The sequence below is a fragment of the Dreissena polymorpha genome, chromosome 16 (assembly GCF_020536995.1).
Source record: "Dreissena polymorpha isolate Duluth1 chromosome 16, UMN_Dpol_1.0, whole genome shotgun sequence".
Taxonomy (NCBI): Eukaryota; Metazoa; Mollusca; class Bivalvia; order Myida; family Dreissenidae; genus Dreissena; species Dreissena polymorpha.
In genome coordinates, this window is record NC_068370.1 from 17,502,180 (window position 1) to 17,529,078 (window position 26,899).

Genomic DNA, 26,899 nt, shown 5'->3' on the forward strand with positions numbered 1-26,899 from the left:
GATGGACGGAGGACAATAACACAAAACTAAGACAAAGGAAGGTTCTTAAGCCTTCACAATTTATTTAGGTGAATTAATAAGTCGTGCATTTTCACAAAAACGCGCTTCCAAGATATGGCTCCGGACACAAAAATGCCTATAGTAAAAAGCATTTTTTCAAGATACAAAGGGCCATAAGTCTGTTTTTAACAGATGGTGTACAATGCCATTTGGCGTGCATCATCCTCTTATGCATATATATACTCATACCCACGCCATCCTCTTATGCATATATATACTCATACCAAGTTTAAATGAAATCCGCCAAAGCACTTCAAAGATATGGCTCCGGACACAAAAGTGCCTATAGTAAAAAGCATTTTTTCAAGATACAAAGGGCCATAAGTCTGTTTTTAACAGATGGTGTACAATGCCATTTGGCGTGCATCATCCTCCTATGCATATATATACTCATACCAAGTTTCAATGAAATCCGCCAAAGAACTTCCAAGATATGGCTCCGGACACTAAAAAGCATTTTTTCAAGATACAAAGGGCCATAAGTCTGTTTTTAACAGATGGTGTACAATGCCATTTGGCGTGCATCATCCTCTTATGCATATATATACTCATACCAAGTTTAAATGAAATCCACCAAAGAACTTCCAAGATATGGCTCCGGACACAAAAGTGCCGGACGGACGGACGGACAGCCGGACGGACGGACAACGCCAAATCAATATCCCTCTGCCTCTGGCGGGGGATAATAAAATATGCATTCAAGAGTTATTTTACTTGGGAGTTCATTGCTATTAGCAAAAAGCACAACGATATTGAGATATTTTGAAAACCATTAATGCGAATGAAAAAAATATTTAAACATTTGCTTTGAATGATACAGAAGATAACTGTAAAAATCCTAATGTTTATAGTAGTTCTGTATCTAAACCACAAATGGGATTTTTTATATCACTATATCAGGACCGAATTCAGCAGTGATAAAACAGCACAGGAAGGCCCAGTTTTGGAAGAAAAGTAAATCCCAGGCATTGTTGACGCAGTAACATTCTAGACAGAACATTACTCAGCTTTTTGCTCATAAACACAACACCATCACAAACAAAACAGAGCTGCGTTTGTGAAACCCAATTCCCTTACTGCACTTTAAAGCCACATAGAAGCTATATCCCAATTGAAAACATTATGATGTATGGTGCATTGATATTTGACAAATTTACAGGCCTAAGACAGTATCTGAACTCATTTGAGAAAACATTCCGGAAATGTAATTTTAAAGAAAGAAGTCCAAGGCCTGTAACTTCGTAAAAAATCAAAGGACTGGAACAAAACTCAAACTTGTCAAAAGTCATGTCACACACCAAAAGCAGGTCAATATTTGCAAGGGTTAAGGAAAAATGTCAACAGAACTGTTATTCTAGAGAAAATTCTATGGCTTGTCACTTTGCTTAAAATCAGAGGACAGGAAAACAACTCAAACTTGTCAAGTCATTTAGGTAGACTCGTAAACCAAAAGTCAGGTAAATAACTGAAATCATTTAGGAAAAATACTCCAGAAAATGGTAATAATAGAGAAAAAAATTAAGTCGATGCCCATTACTTCCCAAAAAATCAATGTGCCGAACGAAACTCACACTTCATATGTTAGTCATTTAGGTAGACACACAAACCAAAAATCCAAGAAACTTCATTTCTAAACCTAAGATATTGATAAGCAGCAAATTGCATTAAAGCTGAACAGCCAGTGAGTTGCCGCTTGCATATAGCTATTTCTGTTTTGCTTTTGAACGGGGAAAGGTTGATACTACAGCAAACCTTTTTCAGACAGAGTTCGACGTGTTCATTCAGCTCCTCTGGTGTCCCGGTGACCTTCTTGTTGCACACTGGACACACCGTCTCCTCCTGGCGCTTCTTGCGGCTACGACTCCGCGCTGCAACATTCAATCGCAATACATAGTTATGTTGCTTTGGTTACGGTTTTTGAGATAATAATCTACATAAATTAAAATGTTTGTATAAAAATATAAAACTATCAACCATGACTCTTTGTAAGTATATCATGGTCGGGAAAAAAGGAAATAGCTATAATTACATGATATGAAATATATACGTGCCCACAATCTAATATGAAAATAATTGTAAAATGTAAGAACTCAGCTGATGTGAATACATGCTCTGGCTAATATAAAGGGACATCACATAATCTACAGATTTGGGGTGTTGAGTGTTGACCCTCTCTATTAATTATGAGATACAATAGGTTCACACTCAACATTGTGGTAGCGTGGTGGCAAAACGCAATGCAGTGTAGTGTGTTTATAGGTTCACACTCAACATTGTGGTAGCGTGGTGGCAAAACGCAATGCAGTGTAGTGTGTTTCTATAGGTTCACACTCAACATTGTGGTAGCGTGGTGGCAAAACGCAATGCAGTGTAGTGTGTTTCTATAGGTTCACACTCAACATTGTGGTAGCGTGGTGGCAAAACGCAATGCAGTGTAGTGTGTTTACATTGTGGTAGTGTGGTGGCAAATTGCAATGCAGTGTAGTGTGTTTCTACTCAACATTGTGGTAGTGTGGTGGCAAATTGCAATGCAGTGTAGTGTGTTTCTACTCAACATTGTGGTAGCGTGGTGGCAAAACGCAATGCAGTGTAGTGTGTGGTAGTGTGGTGGCAAAATGAATGCAGTGTAGTGTGTGGTAGCGTGGTGGCAAAACGCAATGCAGTGTAGTGTGTGGTAGCGTGGTGGCAAAACGCAATGCAGTGTAGTGTGTTTCTATAGGTTCACACTCAACATTGTGGTAGCGTGGTGGCAAAACGCAATGCAGTGAAGTGTGTTTCTATAGGTTCACACTCAACATTGTGGTAGCATGGTGGCAAAACGCAATGCAGTGTAGTGTGTGGTAGCGTGGTGGCAAAACGCAATGCAGTGTAGTGTGTGGTAGCGTGGTGGCAAAACGCAATGCAGTGTAGTGTGTTTCTATCATTGTGGTAGCGTGGTGGCAAAACGCAATGCAGTGTAGTGTGTTTCTATAGGTTCACACTCAACATTGTGGTAGCGTGGTGGCAAAACGCAATGCAGTGTAGTGTGTTTCTATCATTGTGGTAGCGTGGTGGCAAAACGCAATGCAGTGTAGTGTGTTTCTATCATTGTGGTAGCGTGGTGGCAAAACGCAATGCAGTGTAGTGTGTTTCTATCATATTGTGGTAGCGTGGTGGCAAAACGCAATGCAGTGTAGTGTGTTTCTATAGGTTCACACTCAACATTGTGGTAGTGTGGTGGCAAAACGCAATGCAGTGTAGTGTGTTTCTATAGGTTCACACTCAACATTGTGGTAGCGTGGTGGCAAAACGCAATGCAGTGTAGTGTGTTTCTATAGGTTCACACTCAACATTGTGGTAGCGTGGTGGCAAAACGCAATGCAGTGTAGTGTGTTTCTATAGGTTCACACTCAACATTGTGGTAGCGTGGTGGCAAAACGCAATGCAGTGTAGTGTGTTTATAGGTTCACACTCAACATTGTGGTAGCGTGGTGTCAAAACGCAATGCAGTGTAGTGTGTTTCTATAGGTTCACACTCAACATTGTTGTAGCGTGGTGGCAAAACGCAATGCAGTGTAGTGTGTTTCTATAGGTTCACACTCAACATTGTGGTAGCGTGGTGGCAAAACGCAATGCAGTGTAGTGTGTGGTAGTGTGGTGGCAAAACGCAATGCAGTGTAGTGTGTTTCTATAGGTTCACACTCAACATTGTGGTAGCGTGGTGGCAAAACGCAATGCAGTGTAGTGTGTTTCTATCATATTGTGGTAGCGTGGTGGCAAAACGCAATGCAGTGTAGTGTGTTTCTATAGGTTCACACTCAACATTGTGGTAGCGTGGTGGCAAAACGCAATGCAGTGTAGTGTGTTTATAGGTTCACACTCAACATTGTGGTAGTGTGGTGGCAAAACGCAATGCAGTGTAGTGTGTTTCTATAGGTTCACACTCAACATTGTGGTAGTGTGGTGGCAAAACGCAATGCAGTGTAGTGTGTTTCTATAGGTTCACACTCAACATTGTGGTAGCGTGGTGGCAAAACGCAATGCAGTGTAGTGTGTTTCTATAGGTTCACACTCAACATTGTGGTAGCGTGGTGGCAAAACGCAATGCAGTGTAGTGTGTTTCTATAGGTTCACACTCAACATTGTGGTAGCGTGGTGGCAAAACGCAATGCAGTGTAGTGTGTTTCTATAGGTTCACACTCAACATTGTGGTAGCGTGGTGGCAAAACGCAATGCAGTGTAGTATGTTTCTATAGGTTCACACTCAACATTGTGGTAGCGTGGTGGCAAAACGCAATGCAGTGTAGTGTGTGGTAGCGTGCTGGCAAAACGCAATGCAGTGTAGTGTGTTTCTATCATTTTCAATATGACCAATGCAGTAAGAGAATTTTATTTATTCGGGTCTATTGACAGGTAATTTATCCACAATGATTGTTGATAAACGTCAATAAAGGGCAAAGCCAGAGTTACAAAGATAAACCAAAAAAACTTCATTTATTTGTAGTTTGGGTACGAAAAATGGTGTATTAAAATATTTAATAATTCCATGTTTCTGTTTAACTGTATAAACTAACAACTAGATATACTTTTTTTGATCAAATTGTTCCCTAGCATTTTTTGGCTAATAAATCAGAATCAGATTGTAAAAAATGAGTATCAAATGACAAGGCCTACTCTGTGATGTGGGGATTTTGCCTAAATCCATGTTGCACATTTAGTCAAGTGTACAAGGAGGGCTAATCAAAGAAGTTTGTGTTCAACTCACCTCCAAGACGGGACTGTCTATTGCACTGGATCCTCAAGTAGTTCTGAAGGAGACACAAATAATATGCACTTCAACGAGAGATCAAACATCTCTGAGTTCTCCCATACAAGTTCTCAAAGTCACAAATATGTTTACTTTATTTGCTTAATTGACTTGTTCCACCTTGGGGAATAGGTATTCTAATAATTTTGTGATGAAAAATAAACACTTGAAATAGCTTGTCCAAATGGCTTTGTGTTGTAAAATATTTTAATTAAGTTGCTTAATTGACCCACAAGAAATTGCAAAAAAAATGTAAAAAAAAGTTTTAATTGTGTACCTTACATTCTACTCGTAACAAAATTGAAGACTACATTTTTTGTATATTTGTAAAATTTCATTGACAAAGAATAACAAATTCCAATTATATTAAAAAGTACTTTAAGATAGTAATCTGTGATCGATGAATGTTGCCTTTTGGAACTTTTGTAATATAAAATACTTTATGGTGCATCGCGATAACATCGAGTGTCATATGTTCTTTACATTTTTAATTAAATTCAAATTCACCAATAACAGCATGATTTAAGAAATATTTGCTGAAAACAACTTGAAGAAAATTAGCTTCTAATCACAAAGAAAATGTTCTTGCTTTCATGCAAATCCTTGCATGTTCTGAACTACTGTACAGAAGCACTGGGCAAATATGCCCAGTAATTAATCACAAATCAAGTTGACAAAAGTTACCCAACAAAAAGCCAGTTTATGAACAAGATATTAAATTTCCAGAGATAAAAGGTAACCAAGTACACCTTAACAGCCAGTTAATTAATCAAGCATCAATTGAAAGTCGGTCCACGCCAATTACCCAACATTTTTGGTTATCTATGGGGACAGGATCCTTGTTCATGCACTTAAATGTCTAACTTGGTACCATCCAGAGGCTAATTGCCACAATATACAGGCTAATCACTACCATGATTTATGGACATATATATCCACTCATTTAAAGTAGCATTTCTGTACATAAAAAGTCCAAGGTTTTCCAAGGATATGTAACTAAATTAATGTTTGTCAATTAACAAGTAACTTATGCTGCAATAGAGTTTTCTTGTGCCTATTTAAAACTTATATTGAGACTTAGATCTACATGACTTACCGGTACTTGATATGTTTGGTAAAACTCTTGACACAAAAATATGATAACAATAATGAAGTATCAATCATGTATATGGTATTTGTCTTTGTTGTTTTTGATGTCATTGTTATTGCATTGTTAAATAGATTCCAAATGCTGTAATCCAATTGTCCTATACCTTTTTATGCATTGATACTTTATTAAACAGTTTATGAAATTCAATACTGATCACATGTCATGCCTTTATATATATTACTTTGTTTTGATCATGTACACTCATGGACTGTATGTCTAGTGTATATATTGAATAAACCAATATCAATTTTACTGATACACAATTAATACTCAAATATCATATAAGGCTTTCATATGAATTTCAAACAAAAATAAACTGCAGTGTTAATCTCTTACAATCGAATTTCACAAACAAAAACCAGCTACACTGATACCATCAACAATATAAACATTGTATTTAATACAGGAACAGAAACTTACAATTTCAGATTTACAATTGCAAAGTGTCCATATACATAGAGAAAAAAAAAAATTCTATTAAAACTATTTATTTTGTTTACATTTCATATTACTTATTTTTGTGAGATGCTACAGTGAATTAATTAAGTGTAAGTGAGAAACCATTGTATCTGATATTGGAATGTGAAGCATATTATACAACAGTTTCCACTCTATTCCCTCCTAACTCTTAATTGATAACATCCCAAATCATATACCGTAATTACTCTATGTTTTCGGACACTCTTAAGTTTTCGGACACCCCCTTTTTTAGCAAAAATAATTATTTTTCGTGACTCTTTATTTTCGGACACACGAGTTTTCGTCCGTTATTTATGTCTCTAAGTTTTCGGACAGTATATTATACAGCGCTATTTTACCAAATTTCTAACCTGTTTTCGATATCTAATGACACTTGGATCATGGGGTTTTACAACCAGATTAACATCATAAAACATTGCGGGTGCATGCCTGAGGGCAATGGACCATTACATTTGCGTTATTGGGTAAATAACCTTGTAAACCGGTATTAAACAATGGTTTCGCCCGATAGCATAAGCGTTATGACAATTACCAGGGGTAGTGCCAATTAACAGTTCAATTATCTACCGCAATGGTACTACCCCTTCTCAGTAAAATTACTGTGACAAATACTAAATGTTTCAAATTGTGATGCACCCTATTACAAGTTTTACGAACAATGGAAGGTGTTACACAACAACTATCGGAAATGAACAAACAAAGAATTCATAGTTTGCTTTTTTATTGCGTTAATTACAGGTTCATACAAGCGTGTATAGGTACATCACATGCTTAATTTTGAACTCGTTGGTCAAAGTACAACCTTGAAGTAACTTTCTGTCAACTAAATTAAGCATTTACAATTATTTAAAATGCAGTGCAAACATGTATAACTGTAATTTATACTATACGGCATGGTATTTTACAAGCGCGTGCTATTACCGGTAGTGGTAGATACAATTGACGCTATTTTTGAACACTTCCATTTTCGACTCTAAGTTTTCGGACACCTGTATTTTGTTAATATTTTTCGTATCTAAGTTTTCGGACACGACAAAAAATAATTATTTTTAAGTGTCCGAAAACATAGAGTAATTACGGTAAATTGATAACACATAAGGAAGCAATTGAAATTGGCATGAACCAGACCATCTTGCCTCAACTTGCCAAAGGTCTAGTATTCCGCTAGTTCACCTTTTAGTTTCCCAACACAATCTAGAGTCATTTATAATTGAGAAGCTCAATTAGCATTTTTTGAGAATTTCAAAAGAATTATTTGGACATTATGAATATTTATACCTAACAACAGGCACCAGCAAGGGCAATCACAATTTACATCAAGTCTTTATTTATGTTTGACTTCATTTGATTGCTGAACATATCACAATGTTAACAATGGATTTATATCCGACATCAATCAGTCACTGTTCCATCTCCAAAAATATGATCCCCATAAAGCACGGAAACTTAGATTCAATTGAATAACATCTTTGAAGTTAAAGCTGCTTTTCCACGCCTTAGAGCGATCCATTTAATTTGAAAATAAATGTAGTTTTTTTTTAACAAACATAACCAAAAGACCCAAACAAGGTTATTAATAATGTATTAAGACTGCACTCTGCAGCCGGGCAGAAATCGTACAATGGCACATTTGTGAGAACTTGTCCGTAGGGAACCCTCTGCAACAGCTCTGTACCGATTATGTTTCACAGATAATGGGCTGTGATCAAATCTGATGTCCTATTCATCATTCCTAACTCCCAATGAATGGAGAAAGTCAGTACAGTTCCTATTTCAATAATTTAAAGATAAACTGTCAAACTGTAAATTTGTAAAATATTGGCCAATTTAGTGAAAAAGAATATTCGACAACAGTTGTAGAAATCAGTGAAATGTGTTGGTGTCTGATAATTATGGCCTTACATGCAATAACTCACTCAGAGAGCCATAATGAAGGCAAAGGTGTTTAAATTGCCCCAAAGAGACAATATTAAATGAAAGTTGCAAACAAAGTCATTGATATTAGATGTCACAAAAGTAGTCATAATGGCTCTTTAATTATAGTCCCTATAAATCTCAATTTCAATTATAATGAAGGGTTTTAGAAAAAACAGCAACAGTTTCTATACATCATTCCAGGTTTTCATGAATTGGGGGAATTTCTCAAGTTTCTAAAGTTTCCCATCTAATAAATAAGTCTTCAACATTTACATTCAGTATGTTTGAATTAATATTATATAACACAGATATGACAATTGTCATGGTAACTTAAGAAAACATGGTTAATTGCATGCAAAAAAGTGAATATTCATCACAAATCAAAACAAAATTTAAATTGTCTCAATAAACATGTCATGAACCAAAGTATAAAATATCAGCGAAAAACAATTATCTTAGGTGCAAACAAGCTAGGAAATTTTAATAACTTCTCAAATGAAAATATCTTTTTACAACAAAGCTTCCCCCGTACGCCAAGCAATGTCTTATAAAAGATGGTAACATAAATGATATACTCTAAGTAATGCGTAAACGAGACAACTCAAGTACCTCTTGTCCACATTTAAGCTATCATTCACAGTCACTTTGCCATTTAGTGACAACCTCACCAGAAACATAATACGCTTGAGGTAACAGTAGATAGAGATAACACTGGCGGGAATCACCAAACCTTATGTGCCAGTGACAATACTGCTGCTGTCAGATTCAATTGTCGAAATTCAAGAGTCTCTAAGTCTAAAGGGTATTTTGGCTGTATTTGGTAAGAAATCTGATCAGTGACATCACCCTGTCAAAATCTATTAGCAGAACTTGCACAGGTTTCCTTTTATCTCTTCAAAAACAGAGACAGTGTGTGTGTGTTTTGTCTCTAATTGGAAAGGTAGATTTCGTTTGATCTATGCCTGGTGGTGTTTGCCTTTGACAGCACCTATCATGTGGACGAGAAAACAGGGTGCCCCTGAATATTGCCTGCCAATTGATAACCTATCGGATTCACCTTAATGGCAGGCCCTTGTTATATCAAACCATATGTATAAACATAACTTCCCCGCTAAACTGATCATTTTTTGTGGTGTAGTGTTGCATTACTGAACTGCATAATATATTATTAATGATTCCCCCTAAGGAAATGAAATCATTTAAAATTGGTGCAACTTCTTTCACAAAGACCAAGAGAATAGCTTTCATTGTTAAATGTGTCATACACATGTACCGTGTCATAGTAAATTTCATTTAACTAACAATGAAAACAAAAGTTATATATATCCTTAATTTCATTTGTTTGCAATGAATTTAAATTAATATGTTACTCAAATTGACACCTTTAAAAATACAATCCTTAAATATATCACATCATTAATAATGAAAGCTGTAATGAATGCAAGTGCATATCATTTAATAATCCAAACAGTACATGTAAATTAATATGAAATAAAATAACAACACTCTAGCATTTTAACTGAAGATCAAAGAAAAAAAAAAATATACATTTATAGGGATCAGCTTGTCTGCCAATTCTTTTTTCAGTCGTGGTATTAAAGTAAAGAATTAATTCATTTTAACTTTTCTTAAATAAAAAATACTTCACATATTGAGTAAATATTCTCCCCTTCTAAAAAAAAAAAATCCATTTCAACATACCATTTAATTAAAACAAAAATTGCATAAAAACGATATTTTATGCCTTTCACAATTTAAATATTTAAAATAATATTTAAAATTTATAATATACAATTTAAAATAAGTTGTAAAAGAAATCAAATTAATGCATGAGCTTAAATAACTTTCAATTGTAATATTTGTCAAAATACATATATTTCATCTGTTCAAAAATATTTAAAAAATGTCAGCCTTGATCCATTAGAAAAATGGATTTTCAAGACAAAAATATGTTATAAATGTAGAAGGGAGTTGTTGAAAGTACAACACTAATCCCAGCTGAAGTATAATGGATATTTGATAAGCTACTGTCGGAATTGACTCGAGTCTTCACTAAACTCTGGATTAGCAGCCACCTTTGATGTCGCTTCATAGTAAATTGTCACCGCAAATACCCGTTTGATCTATGCGTCAATCAACAATTTACAGCATGTCGAATCATCAATTTTAAGTCTTAAGCAGAAAATGATAGCTCTGTCATTTCCGACCATTGAATTGCGAGCTTTTCACACATAAGCTCAGAAAGAGTTGGTAAAGACCCAAGCTTGCATCTCTTGATTAAGGTTGATTTTGTAAATAATGGACAGAAAGTCACAGTTATTTTAGACAGGTACCCCCTGAAATCCTTTAATTCAACGTCAACTGTATATTTATCTTCTTCAATAAAGTAACCCACTGTAGGTATTACAAATATCAATATGCAATTCATTCTTATCTATAATTAATTTTACTCTGTCAATTATCATCATAAAGATAGAGCACTCTTTTGGAGAAAACAAGATGAATAGAAGGTTAATCCATAAATAAATAAATTACCAGACCTATTGATTGTGATGCAATTTTATTCAAACAATCAAGACAACCACAATGCCGTTTGTCAGAGTCTATGGTCACATAGGCTGATAATAAGATTTCAAGAAAAATTGAAAAATTATGTGTCAATTATGCACCTTTAGTGGACTAAGTACTTTGGCAAATCAATTTGGAATTAACTAGCCCTTGCCCTGAAAAGTGACCAAAATTGACAAGTTTGAAAAGCCGGTCAATTTTTCATCAAGACTTCCTTAGCCATAAATTGATTAAGACCAAATTATGGAGGAAATACGATTGAAAAGCTGCTCCATTTTCACGCAGCTGCACTAATTAATGGAACAATATAAAACAAACAGCACTAGAACTGTCTACCCACAAGATGATTAATTGCAGTTTCATTGGTTACAGAGACACAGATTTATCCAATGAGATCATTTTGGACCCATTTCACCAGATGATCCACTTTGCAACATAGAGGGATAAAACAATTTAATTACTAGAGACAGGACTTGTCCCTAAATTTAAGCATGTCCTCCAAATATTTGTGGGAAATATCCCACAACTACTGAATGAGAAATAGTTTTGTTTTACTGCAGTACATTAAGCTATACAACTGTAACATGAAGAATTGAAAACACACAAAAACTTAATAAACATTTACATGTAATGTAATTTTTTTTATTATTATTAGAAGTTAGATTTTAATTTCTTCTCTCTAAAAAAAAAATTGCTTGTAAACAATATAACTTGCAATACATTGTCAAAACATATGATCGAAACCAAACAAACAGAATTCTATTTTTTGAAAATGACAATTTAGCAGTAAACATGTTTACACATGTAAAATTTGATTTATAATATATGCAGTTTTCTTAATTTAAATTAATAAACAATGAATACTATTTTATGTTTGGATGCATAGACATTTGACTCAACAAATTTGAGCCAGGAATATTTTGAGCCAGTTATTTTAACTGTAATACAACATTTTTAATTTCTGTTTGTTCTTTGCATATTTCCTCGAGACATGGTATTCTGCATCAAAAATACAAACATTAGCAATCACATTCAGAATACCGAGTTATCATATAGAATAGTAAATTGTGCACACTTAAGTTTGTGTGAATATTAAGTATACCGTCTTTATCCTAATAAACGCGCCGGGGCGAGATGCAAATCACAAAGAGGGCGCGTTTATTTCACCCCCCTTTAGGTATAATATGAGCCAACACCTAAAATATGTTTACCAGTATTAGGCATAACCCTACACAGTGCTGGATTTCCTTCACATTTGTGGATTCTTTCCAGTTCCGGATCGATTCCACTAGCCTGGGGTTTGACCGTAGACCATCTCTCTTGGCTACGTGCCCAAGAAAAAGGACCTCTGGTTGAAACAGTTCGCATTTTGATGGTTTAAGTTTCAAACCAACCTCTTAAGGACTTCTTCAATTCTTGATAGGTGCTCTGGAAATGTTGTACTCATTATAATGATATCATCCAAGTATATGAGAATGGTTTCTCATTGTTATCTCCTTTCAGTATCATTTCCATGCAATGTTGAAATGTAGATGGGGCATTGCAAAGTCCAAACAGCAGTGTATTACAATGTATACTTGAAGAACACTCCTTCATTTTATTATACGATAGGGGCGCGTTTATTAGGGCGTGAGCGTTTATTAGGATAAAGACGGCAGTTCATAATCAAATCACAGTGGAACAAACAATATGTTTATATGGTACATACATACTAGATAGGGAAGAAAACTACTCACCTAAATATTAGAATTCAAAATGCATTTTTCAAGACAGGGAAAATGTTGACAGGGGAATTCAAGGAACTTAATCGTACTTTTTCCTTTTTTTCAATTTCATTTTATGTATCTATTTACCACATTGTTTTTGGAAAAGTCTAAAGTAAACATAATAGCAGGTAAATTATTTGCCTTTTTGTATTTAGAAAAGTAAATATATAAATAAAATAGCAAGTAAACAATATTGAATATAACATTTGTATAAGGCTAGATTTAAACCAGGGACCTATATTGATATAAGAGATTTTTTACCTCTTTTCCGTTGAGACATTTAATTTAGAAGTTTTGAAGTTTAATCCACACATGTGGAAAATATTCAAGTGAAATTTTTGAAATTAGGCGAAACTAGAGCTTTGTCACAGACGTGACAAATACCCCCACATGCCGCATTGACACATAATATTTTGCATGTCGTCTTCACAAAAAACAGCGGACACCATGCTCAATTTTTAAAACGCACTAAGTGACCCCTTGACCTAGTTTTTGACCTAGAAAGGCCCATGTTCTAACTTGGCCTTAAGATCATCTCCATAAAACTTCTGACCAAGTTTGGTGAAGATAGGATGTAAACTACTTGAATTAGAGAGCGGACACCATGCTGAATGTTAAAAAACGCACTAAGATACCCCATGACCTAGTTTTTGACCCAGTATGACCCATATTCAAACTTGACCTAGACATCATTTAGATACAACTTCTGACCAAGTTAAGTGAAGATTGGATAAAAACTACTTGAATTAGAAAGCCGACAACATGGTGAGGTTTAAAACACACTAAGTGACCCCGTGACCTAGTTTTTGACCCGGCATGGCCTAGTGCTGCAACAATACGCCAAAAACCGTATTGCAATATATTGTCAGTTCAAAAACCCGTATTGCAATATATCGCAATATATTGCTAACTTGTACCAAAATTATAACTTGCCAATTACCCAATAATCCCGTATATTCCAGTTTTAAAGCAAATTCTGGTAAATATTTACTATAAATGTGCTCAAGAATAACAAGAAACACAAACATTCGCAAATTTTCTTAAGTATCAAATACATTTTGGCATTTGTTACTATTTAAAGATGTGATGAAATAACGTCCAACCGGGGCGGTTTTTTTCCACTGAACACGCGTAATTCACCTGACGAGATGTTCCCGTTTTTATACAACACAAAATACACCCATACTTTCCATGCGACATTCTACATGTCTGCATAATTTTCGCGCGCTTTTTATTGAGACAAAGGATAAAGCACTTTTTATTTGACGGTAGAATTTTGTATTGTCGCATAAGCATTAAAATTTGGAAGCGTATTACCGAAATTCGGATTGCAAATTTAATAATGCTCAATTCAGAATCGAACGAAACATTTACAGCTGTGCACAATTAATTCAACGATAATCTGTTCAAAAGCATCGAACGAATGCTCTGATGTAACAACGCTACTCCGTATAATACACTTTTCAGAATGCTATTTTTACGAAAAAATTATTTACACTGCTTTGTTTTGTTTACCTTGTTATCATTATTTCGAATGGCTTTACTGGACGAAATGTGAATGAATTTTTGTAAAATTTTCGTACCGGTATGATGAAAATCGTATCGCAATACAATATGCGGATTGCGTATTGTGATATATACCGATATACCGGTATATTGTTGCAGCACTAGCATGGCCCATGTTTGAACTTGACCTACACATCATCTAGTTACAACTTCTGACCAAGTGTGGTGAAGATCGGATTTAAACTACTTGAAATAGAGAGCGGGCATCATGCTCAAAGTGTAAAACGTACTAAGTGACCCTGTGACCTAGTTTTTGATCTGGCATGGCCCATGTTCGAACTTGGCCTTCAGATCATCTAGATAAAACTTCTAACCAAGTTTGGTGAAGATCAGATGAAAACTACTTGAATAAGAGAGAGGACACCATGCTGAATGTTAAAAAACGCACTAAGTGACCCCTTGACCTAGTTTTTGACCCGGCAAGGCCCATGTTCGAACTCGGCCTTAAGATCATCTAGATACAACTTCTGACCAAGTTTGGTGAAGATCGGATGAAAACTACTTGAATTAGAGAGCGGACAACATGCTGAATGTTAAAAACGCACTATGTGACCCCGTGACCTAGTTTTTGACCCGGCGAGGCCCATGTTGGAACTTGGCCTTGACATCATGTAGATACAACTTCTGACCAAGTTTGGTGAAGATCGGATGAAAACTACTTGAATTAGAGAGCGGACACTTAATACGGACCGACAGACAGACAGGCCGACCGACCGACCGACTGACGGACAGACTCCTATATACCCCCCTAAACTTCGTTTGTGAGGGTATAATTACACAAAGTTCACACAGTTCTGGTAGACTAATACCCATGATTTAAAGCAACAAAGATTTGCATATTTGGTAAGAAAAGAAGAAGAATTTTAATCTTCATCTATTTAAAATGCTCTGAGTTATCATGTTAAAATAAAGATCCCTCCAAGAAGCTGGACTACGGTGTGCCCCTTTTCCCATCCAAAATAGTTGCAAGCACTGACCTCATATCTGGCGTGTGAAGCGGCGGCCAACCCGGGTGAGTCTTTGCCACGACAAGAACTTGGTGATGGCTGCATCTATAAGGAAATAAAGTATCAGTTTCATGACAAAATTATGTTTACATTGTGTATTTATATCTCATGAGAAAAAGTTTATCACAGTGAATCATATACTAAAACTACTTTACATAAAACTAGAGCTTTGTCACAGACGTGACGAATACCCCCACATGCCGCATTGACAAATTATATTTTGCATGTCGTCTTCACAAAAAACAGCGGACACCATGCTCAATTTTTAAAACGCACTAAGTGACCCCTTGACCTAGTTTTTTACCCAGAAAGGCCCATGTTCTAACTTGGCCTTAAGATCATCTCCATAAAACTTCTGACCCAGTTTGGTGAAGATCGGATGTAAACTACTTGAATTAGAGAGCAGACACCATGCTGAATGTTAAAAAACGCACTAAGTGACCCCGTGACCTAGTTTTAGGCCCCGAATGGCCCATGTTCAAACTTGTCCTAGAGACCATTTAGATAAAACTTGTGACCAAGTTTGGTGAGGATTGGATGAAAACTACTTGAATTAGAGAGCGGACAACATGGTGAGGTTTAAAATGCACTAAGATACCCCGTGACCTAGTTTTTGACCCGGCATGACCCATATTCAAACTTGACCTAGACATTATCTAGATACAACTTCTGACCAAGTTTGGTGAAGATTGGATGAAAACTACTTGAATTAGAGAGCGGACAACATTGTGATGTTTAAAACGCCCTAAGTGACCCCGTAACCTTGTTTTTGACCCGGCATGGCCCATGTTCGAACTTGACCTACATATCATCCAGTTACAACTTCTGACCAAGTGTGGTAAAGATCAGATTTAAACTACTTGAAATAGAGAACGGACACCATGCTCAATGTGTAAAACGTACTAAGTGACCCCGTGACCCAGTTTTTGACCCGGCAAGGCCTATGTTCGAACTTGGCCTTAAGATCATCTAGATACAACTTCTGACCAAGTTTGGTGAAGATCGGATGAAAACTACTTGAATTAGAGAGCGGACAACATTGTGATGTTTAAAACATCCTAAGTGACCCCGTGACCTTGTTTTTGACCCGGCATGACCCATATTCAAACTTGCTCTAGACATTATCAAGATACAACTTCTGACCAATTTTGGTGAAGATTGGATAAAAACTACTTGAATTAGAGAGCGGACAACATGGTGAGGTTTAAAACACACTAAGTGACCCCTGACCTTGTTTTTGACCCGACAAGGCCCATGTTCGAACTTGGCCTAGACATCATGTAGATACAACTTCTGACCAAGTTTGGTGAAGATCGGATGAAAACTTCTTGAAATAGAGAGCGGACACTTAATACGGACCGACCGACAGACCGACAGACTTGGCCTAGACATCATGTAGATACAACTTCTGACCAAGTTTGGTGAAGATCGGATGAAAACTTCTTGAAATAGAGAGCGGACACTTAATACGGACCGACCGACAGACCGACAGACAAGCTCACTCCTATATACCCCCCTAAACTTCGTTTGTGGGGGTATAAAAATCACAAAAAGCAATTATTTAACCCATGTAGGCCTAGTGGACTCTCCCATCCTTCTAAATTGGATCAATTTATTTCCAAAATTAGGGATGTCTAGTATATTTATTTCTATATTTAGAATATTTCTTATGCGGCATCTCATCTGGGTCTATGCTGTTTACCAAGGCCTTTTTTCTAGATGCTAGGCATTAATGGGTTAATAATGTTTATTTTTAAACAATCCACAAATTAGTTTTTTGTTTGAAATTATAGTCTATAGATAATAAAATAAACAATACTATTTTGGTTTCATGATATAATAACATAGAAATGGCCATGTAAGGGCTTTAAGGTTTAATATACTGGTAGTTGCTAGTGACTGGAAGAAGGACATTAGGGCATTAACAAAACTAAATACATATTATGTTTGAAGCAACCTACTACATGCACTACCAACATTTTGTGTATGAAACATGAAATCAAAATTGAAAATGAAAAAACAAAAACAACTCCGTTCAAGAGCAACCACTGGAATGTAGTAGTAGCAAAGTATTGATGTCAACTATTTACCCCAAGCATAAATTGTTGTATTTTTTTTATTCTAAGCATCAAAGGCATATCATTCTTAGGGACAAGATTGCAAAAATTTAAAAGCATCCTAGACATACCTTTGAAGTGAGTTTATCATTAGCATAAGCTTATGACATAAATTTCTGTTTGTTCGTTGTTGTTGCTGTTTTTCAATTTATCTACAAGGAAAAACTTATCAGCTGTCCATGGCTCCCAATACTTGTCTTAAGATCGCAACTTAATAAAGTGTCAACTGAAATCTTAAATTATTTACTTTTGATCAGAATTGCCAATCAATACCGAATGTATTGCGTCCAGTCAACAGAAAGTGACCAGGGCACTGGATTTTTTTGTAAACCAGACTGCCCTAAAGAAGCTTAGATTATTTACGTTTTTGTCATATTTCTCATCATAGGTAATTCCCTTTACGGCATATGGGCTGATCATTAACTTTACACTGTTTGCCAAGTGTCATGTTAGTAATCTTTTTAAGGCCGGACATCTGGGATCATGGCAAGGAATGTATCACTCTGTATCTGCCAGGTGTTTAGCCACATCAATGCAAATGCAGCCCAACAATGTGTATGTTAAACCGACTGATTTTTTATTTCTAAGCTCGTGAACGACAGTCTGTTATTTGAATATTTCAAATGCAAATGACACACGCAAAGCAGGTAAGCTGATGCAAAGACCATGCGCACTTAAAAAACTAAGTTTTACATTCTCGGTCGCTTAAGAAAGATATTCTAAATGCCCTCAGGATCGATTACATTTTTTTGCTTAAATTTCAATGAAAACTTATGTTATATGCATTATCAAATTTATAACACTATTATTATTATCTTCTAATCTATGATTCACTTTAATTCACTGAAACCAAAAGCCACTTGGGTGTTTAACTCTACAATCTGTGACACTGATGTATGATATATATTCACATGAAAAACTGAAGTCTGCTTGAATCCAAGAACAATATCAGTTCTGTTTATGACAAATAATTCATTGATGTAGGTACGGGTAGGTAGAAACAACAACAAAAGAAAGAATCTTATAACACCTTGTCCAGTGCACAAAGATAAATCTTATAACACCTTGTCCAGTGCACAAAGATAAATCTTGATATAATACAGAAGTGTCATCTCAATTTTATCATGATTTTCAACTGCATTCAAAGATTATTCAATGTTGATGTCCATTCTGTAACAATTATCCTTATTTTTTTATTTGAATTATGTTGTAAACGAGTTTTGTCTGGGATCATTATTTAAAAATTATATTTTATGCACCTCTAAAAATACTTTACATTTTTTTCATACCCATTAAACACAACAGCGTTTTAACACAGCCAAATTCTCAATACATTGTGCTCCATGACAGGCTTTGATATGAATTATGTGTGGTTTGGGGAAGAACTTGTTCCATCCAATATACATTTCTGTAACAGGAACATTTGCTGTAATTGACCAGTCGCCAAATTATCGATCGCTCCGCCCACATAGTCACGTGGTCTAGTGATTAGAAAACTCCGACAAGCAGATCGCAATTATAGCGCATTACTTGAGTGAAATACTATACTTGTAACGATGTATCATGCTCTTTTTATTAAAGCCGCACACTAAACTAAACTGCTTTGTACGACTTTAATACAATCATAAATGCTTTAGAGAGAAATGGCGTAATCAAAATAAATGAGTTAACTATCAGAAACGTTTCTTATACATATTATAGGAAGTTGATGAAAAATCAGTGGTAAAAATGATCATTTATTTCATATTGATTTTGAACTTGTATTAAAACCGTCTGGCAGTGAATCCGGTTGCTATTCATATATAATTTTGAAAATATTTGTATTAAATGCAAATGACACATCCATATCATGATGGGTTTTTTGTTTATTAAAAATGATTAGATCTTTGTTTTATTGTATTATTTTTAAAAAGACACCGATTTTTTAAATTTAGATATAAATTAAATTTTGATTGTAACCATAATATAATACAGGCCTAATTTCGTGGTTTCATTAACAGATCTAATATGAATTTTACATTTATGTTAAATGGGAACCTGCTACATTTCACTATCGAAAAATGAAATTTTGGTATTACGGTGCTGTTCACGAACATTCGAATTGAATACATTTAGCATATTATGCATTTGTTTATTTATAGCAAGATGGCCCTTATATGTTAATTGCAATTTTCACATTTGATTTCTCCCCGTATCAATATATGTTGTACTAGAAATGTTGTTGTTGTTGTTGTATTATAAGCCTTACATTTTACACTTGAAGTCGCTTTAAGCTAGCTAAGCCGCGTTGAAATCACCTTTTTGTTGTTTTAACTTAAGTTAAAACAATATTTAAGTTAACAATTTATAATGATTTCCATTGTTTTTGATCCACAGAAAATAAATATATAATTGGAAATCATTTAAGTAATTAAATATTTCTTTTCTTGTGTACAGTACCTAACAATGCCTTAATGTTCATTCATTCTGAGATCCACGCCACATACTGTCATTTATTAATCATCGACAATTACGCTGAGATTAATAAGCACGTGTGGCAATTATTATGTTGCCCAAATTGCTTAATAATATTGTTCATCAAACGGTATAACACGTTTTATAGAACACACAACTGGTGTGGTTACACTATTTATTGTGTTTGTTTTCTCATTACTCGTTCATATGTTCAAGAAATAAAGATAAAATAATAACCTTTTTTAACGTATGTATAGCACCTACAATTTTGAATAATGATCGAACAGTAATGATCATGCATTTGATATAAAATCTGTGTAAACTCTTTAAAATTACGTCCATTCCATATGTACGATACACTTTGTTTGTCGGACAAAATGGCGGCCAGATAAGCGTTGCTGAGGGGTGTGTGAAAAATCGATATCTGATTTGCTGATCGAAGAATGTGGGCGGAGTGATCGATACTTTGGCGACTGGTCAATTGGGTTATTGCTAAATAAGCAAGCAAAGAACTTACATTGAGAAAACAAAATAAATTAAAATGTATTTTTTGTTTACCTTTCTGCCTTGCGGAGTGGTCTCCCTAGATTTGCGGACACCTCTGGAAAAAAAATTACTAATCATGTTTGTGTTATGAACATTCTGGACAAAAGACTGATTTTTTTCAAAATTTTATTTAATTTTTGTATTGGGGGGGGGGGGGGGGATGTGCTTTCTAAACATATTTAATAAACAGCAGAAGTATTTGGTTATATTGATTAAAATGCATATCATTATTATTATTGCTATCATTATAATAACAAGAATGTGTTATACAAAAACAGACATGGCCCAGTTGGTGGAGATAAAATGCTTTATAAAATAAAGTAAAAGCAAAGCCATGGACGGAAAAATGGCAGGGTGGGCATATAGATCAACAGACAGAGAAAAAAAATTGCCAGGGGCATACATGTACAAATTTATCTGTTTGTATATTAAAATTAATTTAGCAATAAATATTATTGTTTACATAAATTGATTATTTTACATAAATTGAATATATCATTTATAAAACATACTTATACCTTAGAAGCAACATATGTTACATAGCAAATGAATTTTAAACAAGAGATGTTTTTGTCAATGCCCCCTAATGCGCCGCTTTGAATTATTTTTTTGACCTTTGACCTTGAAGGATGACCTTTACCTTGACCTTTCACCACTTAAAATTTGCAACTCCATGAGATACACATGCATGCCAAATATCAAGTTGCTATCTTCAATATTGCAAAAGTTATGACCAAGGTTAAAGTTTTGGTTAAAGTTTTGGGACACACACACACACACACACACACACATACAATGACAGACAGGCCAAAAACAATATACTTTCGATCCGGGGGCATAAAAATACTACAACTACTTTTATACATGACTAGAAATAAATGAAAACCGCACAAATCAACCGACCATGACACCATGCTAATCAAAACTCGCTTCCGTTGTCATAATTAAGACAAACAACGTGTCAATACTGCATTTATGGTGCCATATTTCACGTGCACAGCAAACACTGTGATCAAAATTAAGACCTGCAAACATCCTTACTGAATTGTGAGACGACAAGGATCTCCATAAAACACCATTTCTGTGGATTTTTCAACCAGATTTTGGAATATTGTGCCCAGATGTGTCAACAAAGATACCCCTGTGCTCCAGCAGAATATTCATCAAGGGCAAAAGTTTGTGAGTTTTTCAGATTTTCCAGTATTTTTCAGGAGGAGCTTTATTATCCATCCCTGATTGCTTTATGAGCCTGAAATCTGTGTAAACAAGCGAACAATAGCTAGGAAAGCACTGACTTAAAATGTTGGTCGCATGAAAAATGAAGGAAACAAAAATCACAAATCAGAAATAAGATTCTTTATGTATCATTTAAAAATCCTTTTTCTCTAAATAATAATTTTGAATAGTATACTGATATGGCACACAGTTTTAAGTAGTTTTATGCACATACAGAAATTATAATATCAGACATGCATTTTGCAGTCACCAACACAAGAAAGGCAAAACCACCAATCCTATGTTCCACAATACCTCCTCCCTTCCACTGTCAATATCAGATTCTGTTGACATTCCACCATCAGATGTTTAAATTTATTTTCTAAAGGTTAAAAAAATCCTTACATATTCAACAAATACCATTGGAATACAAAACAAATTAAAACAAAACAATGAAATAAAGCTGATTTTCTTGAAATGTTAAGAACACATCATAAATAGCACAAGCCTGATTTCGTCTCACCTTGTGGAGAGTTTCTCCAGTTTTTCTACCTCAGCCTGTAAATGACTGTCTGCCTCCCCAGGTCTCAAGGTGAGACCGCATATTGGGCAGTGTGGCGTCTGTCCGTCCAAAACGATCTTCTTTCTTTGCTCTGTCAATGCACATATTAGGAGTTTTATTCTTATTCCACGGTACAAAATTTTAAAAAAAATCTTTTAACTGTGAATCAAAAAAATTTTTTTAAACAAATTCTTCCTTTGCCCCACAATTTAAATTAAAAATATTATTATTGTTTGCTACGATACCATGAATGTTATACAGTAGAATAAGAATGGTCTTCCTCTTTTTTGTGAATCAGCTGAGAAATTTTTACAAAAATATTTTACAGAAAAAGAATGATTCTGCAGTGTTAAAAAACATTGATATAAGATTTTGGCTATTTTATACCAGACGCCCTACTTGAAGGTAACACATTTTGCATACTGCATTTATAACTCTTTTTATGTGTACAGTGAGGTAAAAAATATTATTTTTTATGCATATGTACATCCTGCACAAAAATATATGATAAGTAATCACTATAAGAACATCAAGAACATCCAATAAAAACACAAATGAATGACATCATTTGACTGTTTTTTGGGGGAAAGTGGGGTGTACTCAAACTAAAACATACAATTTGCAAAAATAACATGTATTTTTACTTTCTTTGAATGTTTTAAGCACAGCCCTCAAATACATGTACAACATATTTAAAACAGCTAGATTGAGCCCCCAAATGAAGTGCCCATGATTCTGTTGCCAAGGATGTCTTAAGCACTTCTGACAGTAGCATGCTGGGTAGGTGACACGGAGAGAAAATGCAAGGGATCATCGCGAAGGCACGTTCAAATCTTTACGAGATGAACTGAACTATTGGCTCATATCATACTCTATCTCGGGTAAGCAATGATCTAGTGTTGTGTAAGTAATCCCACTTAATCCCGAAAACATGGCTCTTTTTCTATAGTCCACTTTATCAAAATCCCCTATATCCTCTTGAATTACTTGATAGCACAATATTTTACTTAAAAATAATTTGCGAAGATCTTTTGACATCTTGATATGTTGGCAATCATACATTTGTCAAAAAAAGGACTCTAAATCAGATTTAATCACGACTTTCCATTTTGCGCTAGGGCAGTTTGCGCATCTAAAACTGAAAATCGGTTTGCTAGATTGAAGGAACTGTTTAAAGTGGAATTAGCAACATTTGCACAGGGACATTGATTACGGAAAAATTACTTTGGGTGGATAATCATAAAGTTTTGGCCTATTCCTTGTATCTGATAAGAAACACCAATTCTGGCAAGGATCAAAGACAAAGGATCATAATAGGAAAGTACTTCACTCTAAGACAGGTGCTTAGGAGTGATGAAAATTGAACTGACGTTAAATTTAGTGTCTTTTTCCAATTGTTTTCGGATATCTCCAGGCCGATAAATTTCAAAACTTAAATTTAATTTACCTTACAGATAACATGCATGCTATATTGTAGGATATATTGTGCAAGGTATTTCCTATCCGACTTGGAATGTTGTAAATGGATGATTATATGATTTTAAAACACCAACCTAATTTCACAAGCACTTCCAGAATTTTTTTATATTTTATTTTTATTAATCATATTAGTCACAAGTAAAACGGCCATGGTGGCCCTTAATGCTCATCTGAGTATAAGAAACTCCCATTGTTAAAGAAGATTTTGTCACCATTCTGACACAAGTCCACCACGATTAAGAAAATTTGACCTCGGGTGACATCATTTGTGGACGCATGTGAACGAAATTCACACTTAGCCTAGATATAGTCAAAATAAACATTCCTAGCCAAGTTTCATCAAGATTGGATGAAACATGTGGCCTCTAGAGGTAACACATGGTACATGACGCACTACCACATACTTCATGATCAGGTGAGCTAATACAGAGGTTTGATTGAAACTACTTTCACATATCAGAATTGTTTTGATTACACAACTTTGAATTCCCACCTAAACAAACAAAGCTTTGAGAGCATTCAGTTAATTGCATAGCAATAGTACAAAATTTATACATAGCAATTATAACATTTTAAACATATTTAAGTTGTAAAAGGTCCATTCGTAAATACTAGTTTGTTTTTATCGGAATGGCTTTAATTGGACATTTTTCAGTTAATACAAATTTATAAATGATATATATTCAGGGCTTTTCTTTGCCTGATTTTATAACCATTATTAGGTAATATTCCAAATGGAAAAAAAGTGTTTTTTTTTCCAAATCCAGTTCAAAATTCCTGATTAATTGTATGACTTTCAGATATTCTACGATATGATTTGTCTAAATATGAAGAGTTTTGAAGCTATAATACCATTTTACCAACATGGTCATGTTTTGACTACTAGTGTTTAATGTAAGTTTTGTCATAAATTGTTCAAAATTTATTAATCAAACAATTGTTTGTCCCAAGTTGGAGCAACTTGATGATAAATTTCCAATTTTCAAGATTAAAGGTCATATGTCAAAATGATGAGAAAAATGCTGAAATTTGGTAATTCCTGCCAACTAAATCCTGCGCACGGTTATCTTATACAAATACTGCAATATTGCATGGGAGTGTTTATAAATCCGATTTCATTACTTTATGTTCTGTGAAGGATTGCCTCTGTACAGGGCAATGGCAAATCAGTATTTCTGCACAAAGTCTAATAAAAAAACAAACAAATTAGCTGACAAATATATCAAACGTAATTGAAAACTGTAATGTTTATAGTATTTCTAATGACTCTTGCTGTTTACTTGTGGCTTTCCTCATGCAAATAGACTGTAGGGCACTTCAGAAAAGGAGCTTGTGAAACTGTGTGGCTTTTGGTTAACCCTTTGCATGCTGGGAAATTTGTCGTCTGCTAAAATGTTGTCTGCTGAATTTCTCAAATTAGCATTTTCTTCGATTTTTTTCAAAGAATACTATCAGAATAGCAAACAGTTTGAATCCTGATGAGACGCCACGTTCTGTGGCGTCTCATCTGGATCCAAACTGTTTGCAAAGGCCTTCAAAATTCGGTTTCAGCATGAAAGAGTTAACAATGTTTGCACCTTAAATTAGGAAAACATATAATAATTTGATGAATACCAATTAAATAATAATTAATAAAACTAAACCAATACAGAAAATCCTGAACAAATGCAAAAAAAGGTATTTTTAAAAAGTAATCAAATCTAAACAAAAGTGTTTCTCACCTCAACAGCTTCATTTCCAAACATCTGAAACTTTTTTAAGTGAAACCTTCTCTTTGGATTTTTTTAACAGGATAAAGAATAAACATACTTTTTGCCATCGGTATGATGACCAGATCACGGCTATAAAATCAGCCAAATATGCATTCTATTATTATTACTTTTATTGAATTATTACTTTTTTGTAAGTATCTTTACTATTATCATTATTACTATTAATCACATGCCATACCCTGTTTCCCATGTAATATAACCATTACATATTTTTTTATACTAGTCTACACACGTGTAATATACTTTTTAAGCGTTTTCATCGGCTGAGTTTTCGTTTATTGACCAATCGCATTTTGTTATTTTGCTGAAATGATGATGATAGCAACTTCAAATGACGTCACGAAATGTAAACAACATTCGGGATTTATCATTATGTTTGCGTAAATATTTATTTAATTTGCTCATTTAAAAGCATGTGATAAAAAAGATCTGACACTCATTGTCATATCATACCATATTTTATTAAACTCGTCTAGGAAATTCGTTAGTAAGCTCCCCAAAGGCTCGCTTATACTAACAAAATTCTTGAACTCGTTTAATAAAATATGGTATGATATGACAACTCGTTCCAGATCCTATATTTATTTTCATAGTTGTAGTACATGTATAATAAATAATCAATATGTTGAGTATAAACTGCATTTAAAATAACAATAAAATAAATTTTTTTTTCTTTCGCTCAGGAGGAAGAGGGAGACATTTATGTTGTACAAGACAGCAAATACTAAATTGTTTAAGCACTAATCTTATAAAATTATATAAAAACAAGGGCTGTTTGTAAAACATGCATGCCCCCCATATGGGCTGTCCATTGTAGTGGCAGCCATTGTGTGAGCACGATTTTTGTCACTGTGACCTTGACCTTTGACCTAGTGACCTGAAAATCAATAGGGGTCATCTGCGAGTCACGATTAATGTACCTATGAAGTGTCATGATCCTAGGCAAAAGTGTTCTTGAGTTATCATCCGAAAATCATTTTACAGTTTCGGGTCACCGTGACCTTGACCTTTGACCTTGTGACCTGAAAATCAATAGGGGTCATCTGCGAGTCATGATCAATCTACCTATGAAGTTTCATGATCCTAGGCAAAAGCGTTCTTGAGTTATCATCCGAAAACCATTTTACTATTTCAGGTCACCGTGACCTTTAACCTAGTGACCTCAAAAACCATAGGGGTCATCTGCAAGTCATGATCAATCTACCTATGAAGTTTCATGATCCTAGGCGTATGCGTTCTTGAGTTATCATCCGGAAACCATTTTACTATTTCGGGTCACCGTGACCTTGACCTTTGACCTAGTGACCTCAAAATTGATAGGGGTCATCTGCGAGTCATGATCAATCTACCCATGAAGTTTCATGATCATAGGCGTATGCGTTCTTGAGTTATCATCCGGAAACCATTTTACTATTTCGGGTCACCGTGACCTTGACCTTTGACCTAGTGACCTA

The 26,899-nt window shown here is 34.9% G+C and overlaps 1 protein-coding gene across 5 annotated transcripts in view; it reads right to left on the reverse strand.

Moving 5' to 3' along the window:
- The window catches only part of LOC127862292 (E3 ubiquitin-protein ligase Rnf220-like), a 46,966-nt gene that overhangs the window by 11,560 nt on the left and 8,507 nt on the right, over positions 1-26,899 (reverse strand). For all 5 annotated transcript variants that reach the window (XR_008040535.1, XR_008040534.1, XR_008040533.1 and 2 more), the window contains 5 exons: positions 22,156-22,285; positions 20,430-20,472; positions 15,271-15,345; positions 4,805-4,847; positions 1,813-1,928 (listed from right to left, as the gene is read on the reverse strand). Coding sequence is in view for 2 of the 5 variants with exons in the window: in XM_052401365.1 (XP_052257325.1) it covers positions 1,813-1,928; positions 4,805-4,847; positions 15,271-15,345; positions 20,430-20,472; positions 22,156-22,285 (407 nt within the window). In the remaining 3 variants the exon portion in view is untranslated. The remainder of the gene's footprint in view (positions 1-1,812; positions 1,929-4,804; positions 4,848-15,270; positions 15,346-20,429; positions 20,473-22,155; positions 22,286-26,899) is intronic.